Genomic DNA, 23,813 nt, shown 5'->3' with positions numbered 1-23,813 from the left:
CAAGAGCAGCTTTTGCCTCTGGGGTCAGTGTCCTGGGAGAAGTTAAATCAGGAGCACCTTTGAGAAGGTTGAACAAGGGTGCTAATTGTGGAGTGGTCAATCCAAGATAGGGTCTGAGCCACTTTTTGGCACCCAAAAGTTTTTGTGCATCATTTAAATTTTTTATTTTTGTTGAAAATTGAATTGCCTAGGGCTGTATGGTCTGATCCATGATTTTAAGTCCAAGGTATTTCCAAGGTGTTGCTGCTGTACCTTTTCTGGTGCCACTTGCAATCCAAATGTTCTTAATGCTTGCATCAGGCTTGGCCGAATTAGTGAAAGATCTTCTTTAGTTGGGGTTGCTATTAAAATATCATCCATATAATGGTAACAGTATGGCTCTGGGAATTGTTCCCTTGCTGATGAAAGAGCCTGAGCAACGTACCACTGGCAAACTGTGGGGCTCCTTTTCATACCTTGAGGAAGAACTTTGCATTGAAAGTGCTTCACTGGTAGAAGGCACAGTGAAAGCAAACTTTGGGTATCACTTGGATGCAGTGGAATGGTAAAGAAGCAGTCTTTGAGATCCACAATTAACATGTCCCAGTTGACAGGAATCATTGTGGGAGATGGCATACCTGGCTGTAAGTCTCACATGCTCTCTATGATTTTTCCTAAATCATGGAGCAGATTTCTTTTCTTTCGTTCATTCATTCTTTCATTTTCATTAATTTTCTTCATTTTCCAGATTTTTTTTTAAAACAAACACAGGGATGTTCCAAGGGCTTATGGATGGTTCTATGTTCCCTTGAGACAGTTGTTCCTGCACCAAAAATTTGAGGGCGTGCAGCTTCTGTTTTTCTAGGGGCCACTGTGGCACCCACACAGGCTGAGTGGAGAGCCATTTTAAGGCTAGTGTGGGATGTTTTACACCCTTTAGGACAGTGGCCTCCACCAAAAGTTCATCCCCATCCTGGAATTCCCAAGCAGATAAAACATCCCTTTCCTGAAGGTTAAAATGGTGCTGCTGTGATGTAAGGTCTAACGGTAGCTGTGTGACCTTTGTGATTTTTTACTAAAACAGGTTTACTGCTCAAACAGTGTGATCCCTCCGAGGCCAGCAACAGTGGATTTTGCAGGTTTAGTGGGCCATGATGGAGGCCAATTACAGGTAGGGATGACAGTGACATCTGCTCCCATATCAATCAGCCCACTGGCTTTTATTTGGGAGGGCCTTGCCCGTGGCATTGCAATGATACATTCCATGTTGGGCCTCTGCTCACCCACAACCTGGGGCCAAAATACCTGGGGTTTTCCTGTCGATCCAAAGCCCTGATCTCCTCACACCTTGGGGTCTGTATGTGGGGTGCAAGACTTAAATGGGATAAGCTGGGCAATTCTGGTTTTCTCAGGGACAGTCACAGGTGGAGTGGGGGTAGAAGCCACAGCAGATATTTGTCCAGTAAAATCTGAGTCGATAACACCAGGGTGCACAAAGATACCTTGCACTGTAGCACTAGACATTCCAATCAATAGTGCACTTAATCCTTTCCCAATAGGTACTCAAGTTTCAAGAGGAATCTTATGCACCTTTGGGTTGCATATGGTTACTGTGTGGGATGTGAATGCATCCATTCCAGCTGCTCCTCGAGTCCTTCCTGTGTGCTGGTCACATAAGCCTGCACAGGAATGTGAGGAGATGCTTTTTTGTCTTTGCACGTCCCCTCCTCATCCTGAGTCTTTTGTTTCCCTGGTCCTTGAGAGAATGTCCATTAGCACGAAATTTTGATCTGCATTGTTTAGCCACATCACCACGTTTTCCACTCTGGTTGCAATTTAGGTTTATATTCCTGCGTGGAGGAAGTGTCCCTGTTAAGATGGGTTGACAGGAACAATTTGCTTTCAGATGTCCTTGCTGTTTACATTTACAATACTGAGGTGACATTCTTACAGCAGCGCCTATTGAGTTGCCTAGGAGGGTCATATTGTGGGAATGAGAACCTACTTTAGACCAGGCATTTATTAATTCATTTAGTGATTTTTTTATTGGGCAATAATTCCTGGTCAGCCAGCCAATAGAATTTTGAGTCTCCAACGTCCTGGGCCTGCTCTTACTGGTCGAATTATATAAGTAAGGTAATTACGTAACTGAACACATATTTCTGTTATAATTTTATAATTATTTATGCTTTGCGGCCTACAGGCCAGCTGTAAGCCACCACATTGGGTCCATCTGGGTCAATTTTGAGTCCATCCTGGGCCCATCCATTTTGGGTCTGTTTTGGGTCCACCTTGGGTACATTTTGGGTCCATCTTGGGTACATTTTGGGTCCATCCTGGGTGTAGCCCTGGTCAGGCTCTTGCACTGCCCAAGGTGCATCCTTTGGAAGCCTTTTAATAAATCCCTATTTTATTCCTTCAGTTCTGTCTAGTCTCTCTTCCAGGTCAGCCTCTTGTTACAAATGACAATTAATATAATATTGGCTTTCTCATCCACAGATTAGCTTTTTGCCTGTTGTAATCAATCACAAGTATTTTTGATATGGTACAATTTATACTTACTTTGAACTGCCTTTATATAATACAATCTGGCAGTTTATGTATGCACTGTAGAGTTTATAGGAATAGCCATAATCTAAATCAATTTATTCATAGATAAATATGAATATGTATCACACTGCATTGAATAGTAATGGGATTAATATATTATATCGTGTGCTTTAGCAAAATGTTAAAATAGATCCTAAAATACTTCTATGTAACTAACTCAGAGAACGGTGCAAAGCAGATATTTTGTTTCTTACATCTGCGGCCAGGCCTCTCCAGTTGATAACAGTGACAAAAACCAAAGCATGAGAATCCAGAAATTAGGATAATCTTTTTTTAGAGGTAAATAGATAACTGTAAATTTTTGACCTATTAAACTTAACAATTTTGTTTCAGTTTTAATTATAATTTGTGTTATTAGTTTTTAAATTGTAAAAATAATTTTTGGAAATTTGTAGGAAAGAAAATCCAGGAAGAATTTATTGACTCCTCACTCTCAGGGAGGAACCACAGGAAGAAATAAAATAATGGACCCAATCTACAGAATGTCCTGCAGACAAGTCAGAGGTTAAAACCAAACAAGAGCTCCTGGAACATCCAAACCTCCCAGGAATGTTTGAATAATGTCTAAACTCAGGAATGTGATTGTATCCCTGCCACAGAACCTGTGCATAGGTTGTGGAACACAATGAACACTGGCATTAATAAATGGGGAAAAATCTAAAGATCTAAATGTAAAGAATCTAAAGGTGTAAACCAGATTCCGTGGCTCTGCTGCCAAATTCCTGCCACATCTGGAAATGTGGCATCCTCTCCCTTGAAGGTTTAAATTCTTAATTTAAGAATTTAATTATGCATCCTCCCCACTCTTCCTTTTCCTTTTCCTCCCGAGTGCCAGACACAATTCTGGGCTTTTGTTTTCCCTCCAGAAGGTGAAGGGGGAAATCGAGGTAACCCCCAGTGCTGGATGTCCCCCCTTTTTTACCCCTGAGTGAACATTTAACCTTTGTCTTTCACGCTCTCCAGGCACCAGTTGGACCTAAGGGGGTGCAGGTGTGGTTTTTGGGGGGTCCTGGTGTCTCTCGGGGTGGGGTCAGTGCTCAAGGCTGGGGGTCAGGGGGACCCAAGGGGATGTGGGTGCAGTTTTTGGGGGGGTCCCAGTGCTCAGTGAGGGGGAGTGAATGCACGGGGGTCCAGTCCCGCTGCTGGTGCACAAGTTGGGGGTCGCTGTGCTCGGTGATTGGGGGGGTCTCCCGTGGTCCCGGTGCTTAGTGAGGGGGGGGGTCAGTGCTCAAGGGAGGTGGGGGGCACTGAATGGGGTGCGGGTGTGGTTTTTTGGGGGGTCCTGGTTCACGATGAGGGGGGTCAGTGCTTGAGGGCATGTCAGGAGCACTGAAGGGGGTGCAGGTGCAGTTTTTGGGGGGGTCCCAGTAGTCCCCTAGGTCAGGGTCAGTGCTCAGCAGCAGGGACTGCCCAGGGACCCCCCCAGACCCCCAAATCACAGCCGAGTCTGCTGCAAGGCCCCGAGGGGGCTCATTCACCCCCTCACCCACACCAGCCACACACGCCTTCCCAAGGTGTCCTCAGGTGTCCCCAAAGTGTCCTCAGAGCATCCCTGAATCTCTGCTGAGGCGCCACCAGCCTGATGACTGCTCAGTGGTGACACGGCTGTCCCTGCAGCAGCCTTGGGATGTCCTCGATGGCTCTTTGGCACTGATCAGCCACCGCAGGGCCACCACGGGGACTTGAGAGGCGCCTGTGGATGTCACCAAGTATCCCCTGCAGGTGACACCTGAACAGGTGCATGCTGGCCTTCCACAGCCACTCGGACTCGGCTACCGTGGCTGTTGCTGCAGTTTATACACAGACACGAACGGGACGGGGCCACTGTGAAAAGCCTCTTGAGCTATTTATTTTTCAGCATCAGTCTCATTCCATGATTATGGCAATGGAGCGATGCTAACAGCTCGCTGTTCAGGCAGCAGGCCAAAGAAACTCAATGTTACAACACACCATAAAGCCGTGTTAGCCAATTACACAGGGCAGAAGCACACTGACAGTAGTTCTATCCAATCACCTTAAGCACATGTAGCTCTGGGTAAAACAGTGGTGGCCTATTCTTGCAGACAATGGCCCGTTCATAAGAGACAAAGCACAGAGCACTATTCATACTTAACCTTCTAAATATTTACTTAAAATAAACTTTTTGCAACTTAGAAAGCCAAACTACACAGCTCTATTGTTCTATCTCCCATGTCTTTGCCACTGCTTAGATATTTTTTCTGCTGTTTTAGCACTTCACAATTCTGCTGCATCTGAGCCCTGTCTTTTTACCACCTTCCCAAAACTCACTGATTTTACAGATTCCCACACTCTATGCCCCTCCCCTCGCAGCCCCTTCCACCCCCTGCCCTTTTGCTGTCTCCTCTGCCATCCCCTGCCCCCCCTCCACTGCTCTTTGCCATCCCATGCCTCCACTGCCATCCCCTCTGCCACCCCCTGCCGCCACACACATAGCTCCTGCCAACCCCCCAGGTCCCCCCAATCCCCCACTGCCCCTTCCCCCCTCCCTGAACTCCCCCTTCTGTCACCTCCCCACTTCCTGCCACTCCCTCCTGTCCCCTTTGCGATCCCCTGTCCCATTCACCACCCCCTGTGTCCCCTCCATGCCCCATTGCCCCCTCCCCACCAGCGTCCCCTCTGTCCCCGCTCCTCCCCCTGTCACACCCTTTGGAGCTCCATGCTCACTGGGGATACCTTGGGGTCAACTTGGTGACACTCCAGGGGTTGAACGAGCCTTGGGATGTCCTCGATGGCTCTTTGGCACTGCTTGGCCACCCCACAGGCATGGGGGCTGGCAGGAGCACCAGTGAACAAGAAGTCGATGATGTCTTGAAGTGTCTTCCCAGGTGATCCTTGACCAGGCAGGCATTGGCCTCCCACAGCTGCTCGGCCACGGCCACCTTGGCCACCAAGGCATCGGGGACATGGAGGGACTGCTTCTTTGTTCCCTTGAGGATGGCCTTGGTGTCCCTGAGCAGGAACTGCAGATCCCGGAGGAACGCAGTGATTTTGTCACACGCGGCCACCAAGCGCTCCAGCAGCCCCAGGGCCACCTCCACCCACTGTCTCACCATGATGGCCCTTGTTGCCTGGCTGGCAGTCACCTGGGCCTCTTCCCTCACCTGGGCTTCATACCCAGCCACCTCCTTGGGCCTCTCCTCCCTGCCCAGGCTCTGACCCAGCTCCACCATGTTTTCCTGAGCTGTCCCATCACGGGCAGCCTCGTCCTGCAGCTCCGTGGCCCAGGTGGTGGTGGTGGTTGCCTCAGTGACTGCCTTGGTGGCCACCTCCCTCCAGGTGTTGCAAAGCTTGGTGGCCTTCCTGGCCATCTCATCCCACCTGTCCACAAGAGCAGCCACCAACCCCTGCCACTTGCTGGCTGCCATTGTCACATGGTTCTGGGAGATCCACGGAATGTTCTTGTAGGCAGCCAGGGCCTGACTCAGGGAGGTGGGAGGGTCATTATCATACACGGTGACATTGTGGCCCCTCCAGGTGTCATCAGTGCAGTACAGGGTGGTCTGGAGCTCATTGGTGAATTCCTCCAGGGCCCACTACAGGCCCAGTACAGGCCCAGTACAGGCCCAGTACAATGGGGACACGGGCAGCAGCATCTCCTCGTCCCGCTTGGGCAGGGTGGCGAGCATCTCACCCAGGGTGGCGACCATGATGATCTGTGGCTGCAGCATGGCCAGGGACAACTAGGGAGGGGACAAGCGAGGTTTCAGGGAACTTACAGCCTCCTGGGCTGGCCCCGTGCCCCCAAGGAGACCCCTCTGTCATCTCCGTTCCTTTGTCAGTCTCTTCTTCCCTCTGCTACCCACTGCCCCTCTGCTCTCCCTTCTGCCACCCCCTACTGCCACTGCTGTCCCATCTGTCAACCCCTGCCCCTCTGCTCTCCCTTCTGTCACCCCCCACTAGCCCTTGTGTCCCCTCTCCCGCATGTCCCCCCAGCCTCCACTCCCTAATCCCCCCCCATTTCTCCTCCACCTACCTGTCATCTCCCCACTTCCTGCCACTCCCTCCTGTCCCCTTTGCAACCCCCTGTATCCTTCTGCCACCCCCTGTGTCCCCTCCATGCCCCATTGACCCCTTCCCCCCGCAGTGTCCCATCTGTGCCCCTCACCTCCCACCCGGTCGCACCTCTTGGAGCTCCATGCTCAATGGGAACACCTTGGGGACGCGCCGGGGACACTCCGGGGCTCGAATGAGTCTTGGGATGTCCTCGATGGTTCTTTGGCACCACTCGGCCACCCCACAGGCACTGGGGCTGTTGAGACCACCACTGAACAAGAATTTGATGCTGTCTGGAAGTGTCCCCCCCAGGTGATCCTTAGCTAGGCAGGTGTTGGCCTCCCACAGCTGCTTGGCCATGGCCACCTTGGCCACCAAGTCCTCAGGGACATCAGGGGATGCCTCATTTGTCCCCTTCAGGATGGCCTTGGTGTCCCTGAGCAGGCACTGCAGCTCCTGGGGGAATGTGGTGGCTTTGTCACACACGGCCACCAAGCGCTCCAGCAGCCCCAGGGCCACCTCCACCCGCTGTCTCTCCATGGTGACCCTTGTTGCCCCACTGGCAGCCACCCTGGCCTCTCTCCTCACAGTCATCGGAGGTGACACTGCAATGCCACCAGATGTCATCCATGCAGTACACCCTGTACTGGAGCTCATTGGGGAAGTCCACCAGGTCCCAGTACAGATGTAGCGGGGACAGGAGCAGAGTCATCTCATCCCAGCTGGGCAGGGTGGCCAGCAGCTCGCACAGGATGGCCACCACGGCAACCTGTGGCTGCAGCAGGGCCGGGGACACCTGGGGAGGGGACAGAGGAGGTGTCAGTGACCTGGTGGCACTTATGGCCTGTGGGGTGGCCCCTTTCCCCGAAGGTTTCCCTTTGTCCCCCTCTCCAGAGGGCTCTACTGTCCATCTGTCCCTGCCTTGTTCCTGCTGCCACCCCTGCCACTTCCCTCGTAGCCTCTGCCACCTCCCTGCCCCCAGTGCTGTCCCCTCTGCCAACCCCCACCAGCCCCCGTATCCTCCCCCATCTCCCAATGTCCCCTTTCACCTCCCTACCTCCCTGTGTTTTGGTTTGAACAGAGAGATGTGTCCCGAGGAAGGCAAGAGACCCCCAAGATGGAAAATGTGAACCCTCTCCCACCAAATTGTTATAAATTTGAAATTAAAAGACTCTCAGGCAATGATATCGCAGCAGGAATAACAGTTCTTTATTTGAAAAATAAAATAAAATAAAATAAAATAAAATAAAATAAAATAAAATAAAATAAAATAAAATAAAATAAAATAAAATAAAATAAAATAATTAAAATTAAAAGAAACCTAGAAAAGGAAATAAGAATAAAAATAGCAATAAAAATAAAGTCTGAAATAAAAATAAGATAAATATAAAATAAGAAATAATAAAAAGATAGCAATAAAAAATAAAAATAAGATAAAAATAAAATTAAGTATAAAAATAAAATGAAAAATAAAGCTAAAATTAGAATAAAATTAAAATTAAAATTATAAATTAATTAAAATTTAAAAATATAGACATAAAAATAAAAATAAGATGTAAAAATGAATAAATATAAAATCATAAATATAAATAAAAATAAAACAAAATAATAAATAATAAAAATATATAAACAAAACCAACAAAATAAAATTAAGAATAAAAGTAAATATAAAATAGAAAAAATTTAAAATAAATAAAAACAATATAAAAACAACATTAAAAATATAAAATCATATTTAAAATATAGAAATAAAGTAAAAATAAAAATAATTAAACTAAAGTAAAAAATAAAAATGACAATAATAAAGTCAAGAAACAGAATAAGAATGCTACTCTTCTGGGAATGCAGTGGCCAAGGGGGCTGTGGTGTTTGAAACCTCAGTCTATCCAGGTAGGAATGCTTGGCTCTTTCCCCTGAGGGGAAGCATCTCCCAATGGGATGATGTCATCCCATCAGCCGTGCAGTGATGCTCAATGGCCAATTAACAGCCGACAATAGTAGTGGCCCATGAACAGCAGATAATTAACAATTAATGGCCCATTATTAATGAATGGCTCTATCCTAGGTTCCAATATAAAATGCATTCTATCCCCACCCTCAAGAGCTGCTGACACCAGCAGGGGATTGGTTTATGGTTTTTCCTGATCTCCTGTCAATGAACCCATCAATTCCATGCATTGAGCAGCAGCTCCTGTTTAAAATCTCACCAATTCCATCCAGCTTCCCCAGCCTTCCAATCCAATAGGGAAAAAACGTTACTGTGAAATCTTTCCAGGTCACACATAAATTGTAGTTTCCTGTTTGACAGCTGAGAACAACTTATCCTCCACTGTTACTAGGTAAACACAATATTGCTTTTCAGAGAAAATCAGAGCAGGGGAGCAAGTGAAGCGGTAGGAAAGAAAAAAAAAATCTATCAAAACAGTGGCAATGTTTTCCAAAACAAAATTAAATTTTCCAGCTCTTCTATTCACTAATTTTTCAGGGACAGTTGCAAAGGCAGCTCACTATCTTAGTGAGGCTTAATTAATTGAAATAATGACTCAGAGATAACTCCCTCCAGGAGCCATTTCTGTTTGATGGGCAATCAAGGACCAAACAGGACTCAGAATGATACCAGCCCACTGGGAGATGCTCCGCCCAGTGGGAGGAGCTCAGCATCCCCACCTGGATATCATCTGGGCTTTGGGACAGAACAGGCAGCCTTTACCCACTGGTTTCCAGAGGACAAGAGCTGCCAGATCTTTTCTACAGGATCACCACTTCAACAAGACCTTTTCATCTGAACTGCTACCACTGCCCTAACTAGCAGGGTGTCAGGTTGTGTTCTGACTCTGTCAGTGGTTTAATTTTGTTCTATTTCATGTCTTTTGGGGTTTTTTCCCTTTTTCCTAATAAATGGTATTTCTGACTTGGAGTGTCTCACTGGTTTTGCTTGCAAACTGCAACATAATTTTGGCGCCCAACATGCAGTACCAAAGTTTTTGCTCAAGGACCTGGTTACAATTGGTGACTAATGCAGAAGGACAGGGAAACCCCTTGTGTAGCACAAGTACACCTATTTTTAACTGAGAACTGTGTATAAAGTTCCATTCTGTATTTTATATATATGTATCTCTATCTGTATACCTATATATATCTGTAAGAGGGTATTGTTTGGGTAGTATATAGATGGTAATAGAATAAGGGGTGGATTATGTCCTAGGTTACAATATAAAGATGTGTTCTATGCCCATCCTCAAGAGCTGCTGAAACCAGGAGGGTAATAATTTCTTCCTTATATCCTGGTAACGGGCCCATCAATGCCTTGCCCCATGACTCAGAGATAACTCCCTCCAGGAGCCATTTCTGTTTGATGGGCAATTAAGGACCAATCATGACTCAGAATGATATCAGCCCATTGGGAGATGCTCCGCCCAGTGGGAGGAGCTCAGCATCCCCACCTGGATGTCATCTGGGCTTTGGGACAGAACAGGCAGCCCTTACCCACTGGTTTCCAGAGGGCAAGAGCTACTAGATTTTTCTATGGGATCACCACTTCAACAAGACCTTTTCATCTGGACTGCTACCACCACCCTAACCAGCAGGGTGTCAGGCTGTATTCTGACTCTGTCAGTGGTTTAATTTTGTACTATTGCATGTCTTTTGGGTTTTTTTTCCCCTTTACCTAATAAATGGTATTTCTGACTTGGAGTCTCTCCCTGGTTTTACTTTCAAACCAGAACAGTTGGCCACTCACCAGGGTTGTTTGGATTGATTGACGAGCTGGATCCAGGTGTGTTGTGACTGTCTGGCAAGGGCAATGGGGTTTTTTTAGCAGTAAAGTATGGTATAACAAAGGGATTGATCAGCCTGCTGCAATCATGGAGTCAATGCTCATTATTCCCCAGTGGGGACTGCTGCTACGAGAGGGACTGATGATTTTTCTTTCAGCACTGGACAGTCCTTGTTCCAATGCCCCCATTTCCTACAGGATGCACTCTGCTCCTTCTCCACAGGGGAAGCTTTCTTGGGTGACTTTTCCTGAGTTGCCCTCTTGCTAGGTTGGGATGAACTCCTTCAGTTGGGCACGTCTCAAAACACCTTCCAGGCATCCGCCAGCAGTTTATCTATGTCTTGAACTCCCTTTATCTTTCCTTCTTATATCATTTGAAGCCTGACCCATGCTAAACAAAACCAGATGTGCTTTACCATCAGCTGATTCAAGATCTAGATCAGTATATTTTATGGTAGTTTCTCTGCACCTGTTTCAAAAATCAGTGGGTGATTCATCAACATTTTGCCTCACTTGGTGAAGCTTTGCCCAATTTACAGCTTTAGAGACCCCATCCTTTAACCTACATTCCTCGAGGGTTTGATATCATTTTAGTTTTGCCATTTGCTCAGGTGTATTTCCACTCCACCCAGGGTTTCCAAGGGGAAATATCTCAGTGACAGCGCCTTGAAGAAGCTCCCTGGCTGTGCTCCCCTCAAGGAACGTTGGGGTGGATTTATTGACCACTCGTCCCACAATGGGGTCAAGTGATGTGTCTGACACAGAGTTCATACCAGCCCGGTCTGATTTCTATAGAGGATATTATTATTATTATTAATTATTATTTTATATATTTATAGGCTATACGGTGCACACATGAATGGATAGATTATATTGCACCAACCAGCAGCTACAAGGAATTACCGATAATCAATATCAGTATCAAATACCATATCAAATTGCTGGTGATCAATAACAATGTGCAAAAGGCAATACAAAAGTGCAAAAGGTAATACAAATGTTCAGAAGCCAATACAGAATAGCAGAAGCCAATTATTAAATTGTTATTTATGACCCAGCTCAGCTGCAGGCTCAGTGGAAAGCTGCAAGCTCTTCAGGGGACTTATTCACCCCTGTCCCTGAGTGTCCCCTGAGTGTCCCCAGGGCTTCCCCAGTGACATCACCCCAAGAATTCCCATCAGGATTTGGGACAGTATCATTTAAAATTCCCAGAAACTTCCCCAAATCATTCTCAAATGCTGCACAGGGATGGAACAGGTGACAGCAGCGATGTCCCCAGTGATGTCACTGCTCCCATGTGAAACCTTCCTGCAGCAGCCTTGGGATGTCCTCGATGGCTCTTTGGCACCGCTCAGCCACCGCGCGGCTGCCGGGGCCACCAGGGCCACCCTGGCCACCACAGGGACTCGAGAGGATGTTGTCAATGACCCCAAGTGTCCCCAACAGGTGCTCCTTGGCCAGGCGGGTGCTGGCATCCCACAGCAGCTCAAACTTGGCCACTTTGGCCACCAAAGCCTGGAAGACATCAGGGGAAACCTCATTTCTCCCCTTCAGGATAGCCTCCATTTCCTTGAGCCGGCACTCAATGTTCCAGTTGAACAAGGTGGCTCTGTCACATGTGGCCACCAAGTGCTGCAGCAGCCCCAGGGTCTCCTCCGACCAATGTCCCCACATGGTGGCGGGCACTGCCCGCCTGGTACCCACAACAGCCTCTCCCATAGCCTCATTGGTGGCTGCCGCCACCTGGGCAGCATGCATGGCCATTTCCCTGGCTACCTCCTCCTTGTCCAGGGCCACCATCAGCTGCTGCTCCGTGACCACCTTCTCACGGAGCTTGGTGGCCTCCCTGGCGAGCCAGTCCCATCTGTCCACGATCTTGGCCACAAACTTCCGCCAGGTGCTGGCCACACTGGCTCTCACATTGGCACAGGTGGTGCCTGGGGTGGCCCTGAGGGCAGCCAGGGCCTGGCCCAGAGAAGGGACACCATGGTGGCCTAGGGAAGTGCCACCGCCATGGCTCAGGATTGCACGAAGGCTCTGTGTGAAGTTCTTCAGGTCCTCATGCAGGGAGTTTGGAGACTTGGCCCTGTGTGGCCCTGTCACGGTGGCCACCACTTCACCCAGTGCAGCCACCACAGCCACGAGCACCTGCAGCTGCAAAGGTGTCAAGGACCTGGTGGCATTTGTGGCCTCCTGCAGTGGACCTGTGCCCCCAAGGGGTCCCCTTTGCCCCTCTGTCCCTTGGTCAGCCTCTTGTTCCCGCTGCCCCCCCCCACCATGTCCCGTGTTCTCCCCGGTGTCCTGTCTGTCCTCCTCTTCCCCCTGTCGCATCTCTTGGGGCTCCGCGCTCACTGGGGCCACCCTGGGGATGCTCTGGGGACACTCTGAGGGTTGAACGGGCCTTTGGATGTCCTCGATGGCTCTTTGGCACCGCTCGGCCACCTCACAGGCACTGAGGCTGGTGGGCCAAAAACCAAAATAGAAGTTGGTGATGTCTCGAACTGTCCCCCCAAGGTGATCCTTAACCAGGCGGGTGTTGGCGTCCCACAGCTGCTCGGCCATGGCCACCTTGGACACCAAGTTCTCGGGGACATCGGGGGATGCCTCATTTGTTGCCTTCCGGGTGGCCTTAATGTCCCCAAGCAGGCGCTGCAGCTCCCGGGGGAACACGGTGGCTTCATCACACGCGGCCACCAAGCACTCCAGCAGCCCCAGGGCCGCCTCCATCTGATGTCTCACCCTTGTTCCCTCACTGACAGCCACCCTGGCCTCTCCCCTCCCCTGGGCTTCCTGCCCGGCCACCACCTTGGCCCCCTCCTCCCTGCCTAGGCCCTGACCCAACTCCACCACATTTTCCTGAGCTGTCCCATCACGGGCAGCCTTGTCCTGCAGCTTCCTGGCCCGGGCAGTGGCTGTGGCCACCTCGTCGGCCGCTTCGGTGGCCAAATCCCTGCAGGTGTCACGGAGCTTGGTCGCCTTCCTGGCCAGCTTGGCCCACCTGTCCACAAGTGCATCCACCAAGCGCTGCCACTTGCTGGCCGCCATTGTCACACGGTTCCGGGCGGTCCCTGGGGTGCTCTCCCAGGCAGTGAGGGCCTGGCTCAGGGAGGCGACAGGGTCATCATCATCCCCAGTGACACTGTGGCACCACCAGGAGTCATCAATGCAGTCCCGGGTGTTCCGGAGCTCCATGGTGAAGAACGTCAGGTCCCAGTACAGGCACCCTGATGATGTGAGCAGCAGCGTCATCTCGTCCTGACTGGGAAGGGTGGCCAGGAGCTCGCCCAGGGTGGCCACCACGGTGACCTGTGGCTGCAGCAGTGCCGGGGACAGCTGGGGAGGGGACAGGAGAAGTGTCAGGGACCTGGTGGCACTTACGGCTGCCTGGGGTGGCCCCCTGCCCAAAAGGGTCCCCTTTGTCCCCTCTGTCCCTTTGTCAGCCTCTTGTTCCCTCTGCCACCCCCTGTCCCTCCCCTCGTAGCCCCTCCCACCCCCTGCTGTCCTCATTGCCACCCCCTGCCCCCACTGCTGTCCCCCTGCCACCCCCTACCACCACACTCGTAGCCCCTGCCACCCCCTGTGCACTCCGCCACCGCCTGCCAGCCCCCATATCCCACCACCCCATGTCCCCATGATCCCCTACTGCACCCTCCCCCCAGTATCTCCTCCACCTTACACCTCCCTCTCTCCTGCCACTTCCTCCTGTCCCCTTTGCGACTCCCTGTCCCATTCACCACTCCCTGCAACCCCCCTCCCCCACTGACCTCTCCCCAGCCCCCCACTGTCCCCTCTGTCTTGCCCTCCCACCCCTCCCACCACCATCACACCTCTTGGGGCTCCATGCTCACTGGGGATACCCTGGGGACGCGCTGGGGACACACTGAGGATTGAACGAGCCTTGGGATGTCCTCGATGGCTCTCTGGCACCACTCAGCCACCTCACGGGCACTGGGGCTGTCAGGACCACCTTCGATACAGAACTTGATGATGTTGTCTGGCACTGTCCCCCGCAGGTGCCTCTTGGCCAGGCGGGTGTTGGCCTTCCACAGACCCTTCGCTACGGCCACCTTGGCCACCAAATCCTCAAGGACACTGGCAGATGCCTCATTTGTACCCTTCAGGATGGCCTTGGTGTCCCTGAGCAGGCGCTGCAGCTCCTGGGGGAACACAGTGGCTTCATCACACGCGGCCACCAAGCGCTCCAGCAGCCCCAGGGCCGCCTCCAGCCACTTTCTCACCATGGTGGCCGTTCTTGCCTGACTGGCAGCCACCATGGCCTGTCTCCTTACCCGGGATTCATGCCCGGCCACCACCTCAGCCCCCTCCTCCCCACCCAGGGCCTGACCCAGCTCCACCATGTTTTCCTGAGCTGTCCCATCAAGGGCAGCCTCGTATTGTGGGTCCCTGGCCTGGGCAGTGTCTTTGGCCACCATGTCAACTGCCTCATTGACCACCTCCCTCCAGTCACTGCAGAGCTTGGTGGCTTTCCTGGCCAGCTTGGCCCAGCTGTTCACCAGCGCATTCACCGACTGCTGCCACTCGCTGGCCACCATTGTCACATCATCCCAGGTGGTCCATGAGATGCTCTTGTAGGCAGCCAGGGCCCGGCTCAGGGAGGTGAGAGGATCATCGTCATCAGAGGTGACATTGCAGCGTCGCCAGGTGTCATCAGAGCGGTACAGGGTGAACTGGAGCTCATTGATGAATTCCTCCAGGTCCCAGTACATGCGCCCTGGGGAGACGGGCAGCGTCTTGTCCAGCTTGGGCAGGGTGGCCAGCAGCTCGCCCAGAATGGCCACCACAGTGACCTGTGGCTGCAGCAGGGCCAGAGACAGCTGGGGAGGGGACAAGGGATGTGTCAGGGACCTCATGGCATTTGTGTTCTCTTGGGGGGGCTCCTGCGCCCTCCAGGTTCCCTTTGCCCTTTCCATCCCTTTGTCAGCCTCTTGCTCCCTCTGCCACCCCTTGCCCCTCCCCTGTAGCCCCTCCTGCCCCCTGCCGCCACTGCTCTCACCTCTGCAACACCCTGCCACCACAATCCTAGCCCCTGACATGCCCTGCTGTCCCGACTGCCCCCCCCACATCCCCACCATCCAGGTCCCCCACATCCCCCACCCACCCTGTGTCCCTCCACCTGTCACCTCCCTCCCTCTTGTCACTCCATCCTGTCCCCTTTGAAAATCCCTGTCCCCTCCAGACACCCCCATGTCCCCTCCAGCACCCCATGCCCCCTCCCAGTAGTGTCCCTCTGTCCATCCCCCCCACTGCACCTCTTGTGGCTCCATGTTCACTGGGGACACCTTGGGGACACTCTGGGGACGCTCCGGGTGTCGAATGAACCTTGGGATGACCTCGATGGCTCTTTGGCACCGCTCGGCCATCCTGTGGTAACGGGGGCTGTCGGAACCACAACCGAAATAGAAGTCGATGATGTCTTGAAGTATCCCTGCCAGGTGATCCTTGACCAGGCGGGCGTTGGCCTCCCACAGCCGCTCGGCCTCAGCCACCTTGGCCACCAAGGCCTCGGGGACACTGGCGGATGCCTCATTTGTCCCCTTCAGGGCAGCCTCGATGTCTCCAACCCTGCGCTGCAGCTCCCGGGAGAACGCGGTGGCTTCCTCACATGCGGCCACCAAGCGCTCCAGCAGCCCCAGGGCCGCCTCCGCCTGCCGTCTCTCCATGGTGGCCCTTGTTGCCTCGCTGGCAGCCTCCCTGGCATCTCTCCTCACCCGGGCTTCATGCCCGGCCACTACCTCGGCCCCCTCCTCCCCACCCAGTGCCTGACCCAGCTCCACCATGTTTTCCTGAGCTGTCCAATAATGGGCAACCTCGGCCTGCAGCGCCCTGGCCCGGGCAGCGGCGGTGGTCTCCAAGTCGGTCGCCACAACAGCCACCTCCCTCCAGGTGTTGCGAAGCTTGGTGGCTGCCCTGGCCTTCTGGGTCCAGCTGTCCACAAGCACAGACACTGACTGCTGCCACTTGCTGGCCGCCATTGTCACACGGTTCCAGGCGGTCCCTGGGGTGCTCTTGGAGACGGCCAGGGCCTGGCTCAGGGAGGTGAGATGGTCATCATGATTGGAGATGACATTGCGGCACCACCAGGCGTCATCAGTGCGGTACAGGGTGGCCCGGAGTTCCCTGGTGAAATCCTCCAGGACCCAGTACAGGCACCTTAAGGACTCGGGCAGTGTCTTGTCCCATCTGGGCAGGGTGTCCAGCAGCTCGCCCAGGATGGCAATGACGGTGACCTGTGGCTGCAGCAGGGCCGGAGACAGCTGGGGAGGGGACAGAGGTGTCACTTGTGGCTTCCTGTGGTGGTCCCCTGCCCCCGGGGGGTCCCCTTTGTCCTCTCCGTCGCTTTCTCAGCCTCTTGTTCACTCTGCCACTCTCTGCCCCTCCCCTCGTAGGCCCTGTCACAACCCTGCCCCCACTGCTGTCCTTCCACTACCCCCTGCCAGCCCTAGTGTCTCCTCCCCACCATTGCCCACTGCCCCTCACTCCCCTTTCCCCTCCAGCTGTCACCCCCCCGTTCCTGCCACTCCCTCCTGTCCCCCCCCACCAACCTCCATGTCCCCTCCATCGCCCATTGCTCCCTCCCCATGTCTCCTTAGTACTATTCTTCCACCCATGCCCCCCCCTCCACCCTGTCATACCTCTTGAAGCCCTGTGCTCACTGGGGACACCTTGGGGACATCACAGGGATCCTCCAGGGGTCGAATGAGCCTTGGGATGTCCTCGATAGCTCTTTGGCACCTCTTGGCCACTTCACACAGGATGAAGGGACCACCCTCGAAAGCGAAGTTGAAGATGTCATAAAGTGTGTCCAGCAGGTGATCCTTGTCCAGGCGGGCACTGGCCTCCCACAGCCGCTCAGCCTCCAACACCTTGGCCACCAAGTCCTCAGGGACATCGGGAAGTGACTCATTTGTCCCCTCCAGGGCAGCCTCGAAGTCCCTAACCCTGCGCTGCAGCTCCCGGGGAAACACGGCAGCTTTGTCACATGCAGTCACCAAGCGCTGCAGCAGCCCCAGGGCCACCTCCAGCCGCTGCCCCACCATGGTGGCCCTTGTTGCCTTGCTGGCAGCCACCCAGGCATCTCTCCTCACCTGGGCTTCCCGACTGGCCACCACTGTGACCCCCTCCTCCCTGCCCAGGGCCTGACCCAGCTCCACCATGTTTTCCTGAGCTGTCCCATAACGGGCAACCTCATCCTGCAGCTCCCTGGCCTGGGCAGTGGTGGTGGTCACCATGTCGGCCGTCTCATTGGCCACTTCCCTGCAGGTTTTGCCAAGCTTGGTGGCTATCCTGGCCAGCCAGGCCCATCTGTCCACAAGCTCATTCACCGACCACTGCCACTTGCTGGCTGCCATTGTCACACGCTTCCGGGAGGTCCATGGGGTGCTCTTGTAGGCGGCCAGGGCCCGGCTCAGGGAGACAGGAGGGTCATCATCATCGGAGGTGACATTGCGGCACCACCAGGGGTCATCAGTGTACAGGCTGCACTGGAGCTCCTCAGTGAATTGCTCCAGGTCCGTGTACAGGCACTTTAGGGACTCAGGCAGCAGCATCTCCTCATCCCACCTAGGCAGGGTGGCCAGGACCTCACCCAGGGTGGCCACTACGGTGACCTGTGGTTGCAGCATGGCCAGGGACAGCTGCGGAGGGCACAGGGGTTGTGTTAGGGACCTCGTGGTATTTCTGGCCTCCTGGGGTGGCCCTCTGCCCCCAAGGAGTCCCCTTTGTCCCCTTGATCCCTTTGTCAGCCTCTTGCTACCTCTGCCACCCCCTGCCCCTCCCTTCGCAGCCCCTCCGGCACCCTGCCCCTCTGCTGTTCCCTCTGCCACCTCCTGCCCCTCTGCTAGCCCCTGTCCCTCCTGCTGTCCGCTCTGCCATCCCCCAGGTCCCCACCTGCCCAGTCCCCCCATCCCCCACTGCCCCCTCCATCCCCGTGTCCCCTCCCCACCTCTGTCACATCCCCCCTTCTTGCCACTCTCTCCGTACCCTTTGAGACCCCCTGTCCCATTTGACATGCCCCATGTCCCCCCCATCCCCCATTGCCCCTTCCCCCTCCAGAGTCCCCTCTGTCCCCTCCTCTACCCCCCCCCCCAACCCCTACCTTTTGGAGCTCCATGCTCACTGGGGACACTTTGGGGACACCTTGGGGACACTCCATGGGTCCAACGAGCCTTGGGATGTCCTCAATGGCTCTTTGGCACTGTTTGGCCACCCCACAAGCACGGGGGCTGGCAGGAGCACCAGTGAACAAGAAGTCGATGATTTCTTGTAGTGTCTTCCCCAGGTGATCCTTGACCAGGCGGGCATGCACCTCCCACAGCCGCTCAGCCATGGCCACCTTGGCCACCAAGTCCTTGGAGACATGGAGGGACTGCTTCTTTGTTCCCTTCAGGATAGCCCTGGTGTCCCTGAGCAGGCGCTGCAGCTCCCGGGGGAATGTGGTGGCTTCGTCACACATGGCCACCAAGCGCTCCAGCAGCCCCAGGGCCGCCTCCAGCCGCTGTCTCACCTTGGTGGCCCTTCTTCCCTGCCTGGCAGCCACCTTGGCCTGTTCCCTCACCCGGGTTTCCTGCCCGGCCACCACCTTGGCCCCCTCCTCACTGCCCAGGGCCCGACCCAGCTCCACCATGTTTTCCTGAGCTGTCCCATCACGGGCAGCCTTCTCATGCAACTCCCTGGCCTGGGCAGTGGCAGCCTTGTTGGCCTCCTTGGTGGCCAAATCCCTGCAGGTGTTGTGGAGCTTGGTGGCCTTCCTGGCCAGCTTGGCCCAGCTGTTCACAAGCACACACACCAACCCCTGCCACTTGCTGGCTGCCCGTGTCACATGCTCCCAGGAGGTCCATGGGGTGCTGTTATAGGCGGCCAGGGCCTGGCTGAGGGAGGTGGGAGGGTCATCGTCATCGGAGGTGACAGGGTCATCACCATCGGAGGTGACAGGGTCATCATCATCGGAGGTGGGAGGGTCATCACCATCGGAGGTGACAGGGTTGTCATCACTGGAGGTGACGTTGCGGTGCCACCAGGTGCCATCAGTGCAATACAGGGTGGTCTGGAGCTCCCTGGTGAAGTCCATCAGGTCCCAGTACAGGCAGCTTGGAGACAGGAGCAGCAGCGTCATCTCGTCCAGACTGGGCAGGGTGGCCAGGAGCTCGCCCAGGATGGCCACCACGGTGACCTGTGGCTGCAGCAGGGCCGGGGACAGCTGTGGAGGGGACAGGAGAGGTGTCAGGGATCTGGTGGCACATACGGCCTCCTAAGGTCGCCCCCTGCCCACAAGGGGTCCCTTTTGTCCCCTCCATCCCTTTGTCAGCATCTTGTTCCCTCCATCCCCCTGCCCCTCCCCTTGCAGCCCCTCCTGCCCCCTGACCCTCTGCAGTCCCCTCTGCCACCCTGCCCACACTGTTGCCCCTCTGCCACCCCCTACCACCACACTCATAGTCCCTGCCACCTCCCGTGTCCCCATCCCCCCATGTCCCCCCCATCCCCCACTGCCCAATCCCTCCCCATGTCTCCTCCCCTTCTCTGTCACCCCCCCATTTCTTGCCACTCCCTCCTGCCCCCTTTGTGACATCCCGTCCCCTCCATCCTCCATTGCCCCCTTACCCCCTGCCTCCTCTCCCTCCCCTTGTCCCCACCTCCCCGCTCCCCCCGTTGTAACTCTTGGAGCTCCATGATCATTGGGGACACCTTGGGGATGCTCTGGGGGCACTCCGGGGGTCGAAGGAGGCTTGGGATATCCTTGATGGCTCTTTGGCACCACTCAGCCACCTCACGGGCACTGGGGCTGCTGGGACCGCAACCGAAATAGAAGTCGACAATGTCTTCAAGTGTCCCCACAAGGTGATCCTCGACCAGGCGGGTGTTGGCCTCCCACAGCCACTCAGCCACGGCCACCTTGGCCACCAAGTCCTCGGGGACACTGGCGGATGCCTCATTTGTCCCCTTCACAGCAGCCTCGATGTCCCCAACCCTGCGCTGCAGCTCCCAGGGAAACGCAATGGCTTCGTCACACGCGGCCACCAAGCGCTCCAGCAGCCCCAGGGCCGCCTCCACCCGCTGTCTCACCTTGGTGGCCCTTGCTGCCTCGCTGGCAGCCTCCAAGGCCTCTTCCCTCACCTGAGCTTCATGCCGAGCCACCACCTCGGCCTCCTCCTCCCTGCCCAGACTCTGACCCAGCTCCACCATGTTTTCCTGAGCTGTCCCATCACGGGCAGCCTTGTCCTGCAGCTCCCTTGCCTGGGCAGTGGCCACCATGTCAGCTGCCTTGGTAGCCAAATCCCTGCAGGTGTTGCGGAGCTCAGTGGCCTTCCTGGCCAGCCAGGCCCATCTGTCCACAAGTACAGACACCAACCCCTGCCACTTGCGGGCTGCCATTGTCACACAGTTTTGGGGGGTTCCTGGGGTGCTCTTGTAGGCGGCCAGGGCCTGGCTCAGGGAGGCAGGAGGGACATCACCATCAGCGGTGATGGCACATTGTTGCCACATTGTCGCCACACTGCTGCACCCCCAGGTGTCATTGGTGCAGTACAAGGTGGTCCGGAGCTCATTGGTGAATTCCTCGAGATCCCAGTACAGGTGTAACGGGGACACAGGCAGCAGCATTTCCTCGTCCCGCCTGGACAGGGTGTAGAGCATCTCACCCAGGGTGGCCACCACGGTGACTTGTGGCTGCAGCAGGGCTGGGGAAAGCTGGGAAGGGGGTAGGGTAGGTGTCAGTAACCTCAGGGAACTTACGGCTTCCTGGGGTGGCCCCTGGACCCTGAGTGATCCCCTCTGTCACCTCCATTACTTGGTCAGCCTCTTCTTCTCTCTGCTACCCCCTGCCCCTCGCGTTGTAGCCCCTCCCACCCCCTGCTCCTCTGCTCTCCCTTCTGCCACCACCTACCCCCACTGCTGTGCCCTCAGCCACCCCCTCGCTCTCACTGCTGTCGCCTCTGCCACCCCCCACTAGCCTTCGTGTCCCCCCTCCCCCATGTTCCCCCATCATTTCTCATCTACCCTTCTGTCATCTCCCCCCTTCCTGCCACTCTCTCCTGTCCCCTTTGTGACTCCCTGCATCCTCCTGCCACCCTCTGCATCCCCTCAATGCCCCATTGCCCCCTTCCCCAACAGTGTCCTGTCTGTCCCTCTTGCCTCCCAACCCGGTCGCACCTCTTGCAGCTCCTTCCTCACTGGGGACACCTTGGGGACAACTTGAGGACACTCCGGGGGTCGAAGGAGCCTTGGGATGTCCTCAATGGCTCTTTGGCACCGCTCGGCCACCCCACAGGCACTGGGGCTGTTGAGACCACCACTGAACAAGAATTTGATGCTGTCTGGAAGTGTCTTCCCCATATCATCCTTGACCAGGTGGGCGCTGGCCTCCCACAGCCGCTCGGCCGTGGCCACCTTGGCCACCAAGTCGTCAGGAACATCACGGGACATCTCATTTGTCCCCTTCAGGTCAGCCTCGATGTCCCCGACCCTGCGCTGCAGCTCCCGGGGGAACACAGTGGCTTCGTCACATGCGGCCACCAAGCGCTCCAGCAGCCCCAGGGCCGCCTCCATCTGCTGTCTCACCTTGGTGGCCCTTGCTGCCTCGCTGGCAGCCACCCGGGCATCTCTCCTCTCCTGGGTTTCATGCCTGGTCACCACCTTGGCCCCCTCCTCCCCACCCAGGTCCTGACCCAGCTCCACCGTGTTTTCCTGAGCTGTCCCATAACGGGCAGCCTTGGCCTGCAGCTCCCTGGCCCTGGCGGTTGCAGCAGCAACTCTGTAGCCTGCCTCAGCGACCGTTACCTTGCACGTGTTACAGAGCTTGGTGGCTGCCCTGGCCAGCCGGGCCCACTTGTCCACAAGCACATCCACCGACCACTGCCACTTCCTGGCCTCCATTTGCACACAGAACCTGCTGGTCCATCGGGTGCTCTTGTAGGCGGCCAGGGCCTGGCTCAGGGAGGTGGGAGGGTCATCATCATCCACGGTGACAATGCGGTGCCGCCAGGTGTCATCCATGTGGTACAGGGCGGACCGGAGCACCTTGGTGAAGTCCTCCAGGTCCCTGTACAGGCGCAATGCGGACATGAGCAGCAGTAGCATCTTGGCCCGCCTGGGCATGGTGGCCAGCAGCTCGCCCAGGATGGCCACCACGGTGACCTGCGGCTGCAGCAAGGCTGAGGACAGCTGGGGAGGGGACAGGGGAAGTGTCAGGGACATGGTGGCACTTGTGGCCTCCTGGGGTAGCTCCCTGCCCCCAAGGAGTCCCCTTTGTTCCCTCCATCCTTTTGTCAGCCTCTTGTTCCCTCTGTCACCCCCTGCCCATCCCCTCGTAGCCCCTCCTGCCTCCTGCCCCTCTGCTGTTGCCTCTGCCACCCCGTGTCCCCACCCTCCCGTGGCTCCCATCAACCTCTGCCCCCTCCCCGTGTCCACACCATTCTCTGTAACCTCCCCCTTTCCTGCCACTCCGTCCTGTCCCCTTTGCAACCCCCTTCCCATTCGCCTCCCCCCCATCCCCCCCCCAGTGCCCCCTCTGTCCCTCCCGTCCCCCACCATGGCACCTCTTGGTGTTCCATGCTCACTGGGGACACCCTGGGGATGCTCTGGGAATACTCTGGGGGTCGAAGGAGCCTTGGGATATCCTCAATGACTCTTTGGCACTTGTCAGCCACCTCACGGGCACCAGGGCCGCCAGGACCACCAGTGAAACAGAAGTCAGTGATGTCTTCAACTGTCCCCCTGAGTTGATCCTTGGCCAGGTGGGCATTGGCCTCCCACAGACACTCGGCCACAACCACCTTGGCCACCAAGTTCTCAGGGACATCGGGGGATGCCTCATTTGTCTCCTCCAGGACTGCCTCAGTGTCCCTGAGCAGGCGCTGCAGCTCCCGGGGAAATGCAGTGGCTTCGTCACACGCGACCACCAAGCGCTCCAGCAGCCCCAGGGCCACCTCCAGCCGCTGTCTCACCACGGTGGCCCTTGTTGCCTTGCTGGCAGCCACCATGGCCTCTCTCCTCACTTGGGCTTCAGGCCCAGCCACCAGCTCAGCCCCCTCCCCTCTGCCCAGGGCCAGACGAAGCTCCACTAGTTTTTCCTGAGTTGTCCAATAATGAGCAGCCTCAGCTTGCAGCTCCCTGGCCCGGGCAGCGGCCGTACTGGCCATGTCAGCCACTTCAGTGGCCAAATCCCTGCATGCGCTGGGGAGCTTGGATGCTGCCCTGGTCACCTGGGCCCACCTGTCCTTGAGTGCAGCCACTGACCCCCGCCAATTCAAGGCCTCCCTTTTCACATCAAACCTGGTGGTCCCTGAGGTGCTCTTGTAGGCCGCCAGGACCCGGCTCAGGGAGGCGGGAGGGTTATCATCATCGAAGATGAGGCTGCGGCGCCACCAGGTGTCATCAGTGTGGTACAGGCTGTCCCGGAGCTCATTGGTGAAGTCCATCA

General features: G+C 55.3%; 2 protein-coding genes across 5 annotated transcripts in view; one reads left to right on the top strand and one right to left on the bottom strand.

Annotated features, from left to right (window-relative positions):
• The window catches only part of LOC311164351 (uncharacterized protein), a 269,234-nt gene that overhangs the window by 22,447 nt on the left and 222,974 nt on the right, over window positions 1-23,813 (top strand). The window lies entirely within an intron of this gene.
• On the bottom strand, window positions 11,235-23,592 carry LOC311164329 (uncharacterized protein). Of its 4 annotated transcripts, none has more exons than XM_084223737.1 (8): window positions 22,930-23,592; window positions 21,545-22,555; window positions 20,081-21,082; window positions 18,495-19,595; window positions 17,032-18,033; window positions 15,649-16,653; window positions 14,206-15,213; window positions 11,235-13,711 (listed from the first exon to the last, which is right to left on the bottom strand). In XM_084223737.1, the coding sequence occupies exons 1-8, from the start codon at window positions 23,530-23,532 to the stop codon at window positions 11,663-11,665; spliced, it is 8,781 nt and encodes a 2,926-aa protein (XP_084079863.1). In that variant the 5' UTR covers window positions 23,533-23,592; the 3' UTR covers window positions 11,235-11,662. The 4 variants fall into 4 exon arrangements, with proteins under 4 accessions (XP_084079863.1, XP_084079866.1, XP_084079864.1 ...); XM_084223740.1 differs by having other exon boundaries at window positions 18,495-18,902; window positions 20,645-21,082; XM_084223738.1 differs by having other exon boundaries at window positions 22,172-22,555.

The sequence above is a fragment of the Fringilla coelebs genome (assembly GCF_963513975.1).
Source record: "Fringilla coelebs genome assembly, chromosome: 31".
NCBI lineage: Eukaryota > Metazoa > Chordata > Aves > Passeriformes > Fringillidae > Fringilla > Fringilla coelebs.
This window is presented reverse-complemented; position numbering and strand designations above follow the sequence as displayed.

Bases quoted from the DNA above. Each gene is read 5' to 3' on its own strand.
- LOC311164329 (XM_084223737.1), bottom strand. From the start codon at position 23,532: ATGGCCAGTACGGCCGCTGCCCGGGCCAGGGAGCTGCAAGCTGAGGCT. The intron at 22,556-22,929 runs GTGCCATGGTGG...TCCCCTCCCCAG, and splicing joins TGAGCATGGAACACCAAGAG to CTGTCCTCAGCCTTGCTGCA. The intron at 19,596-20,080 runs GTGTCCCCAATG...TCCCCTCCACAG, and splicing joins GCCCCCAGAGCATCCCCAAG to CTGTCCCCGGCCCTGCTGCA.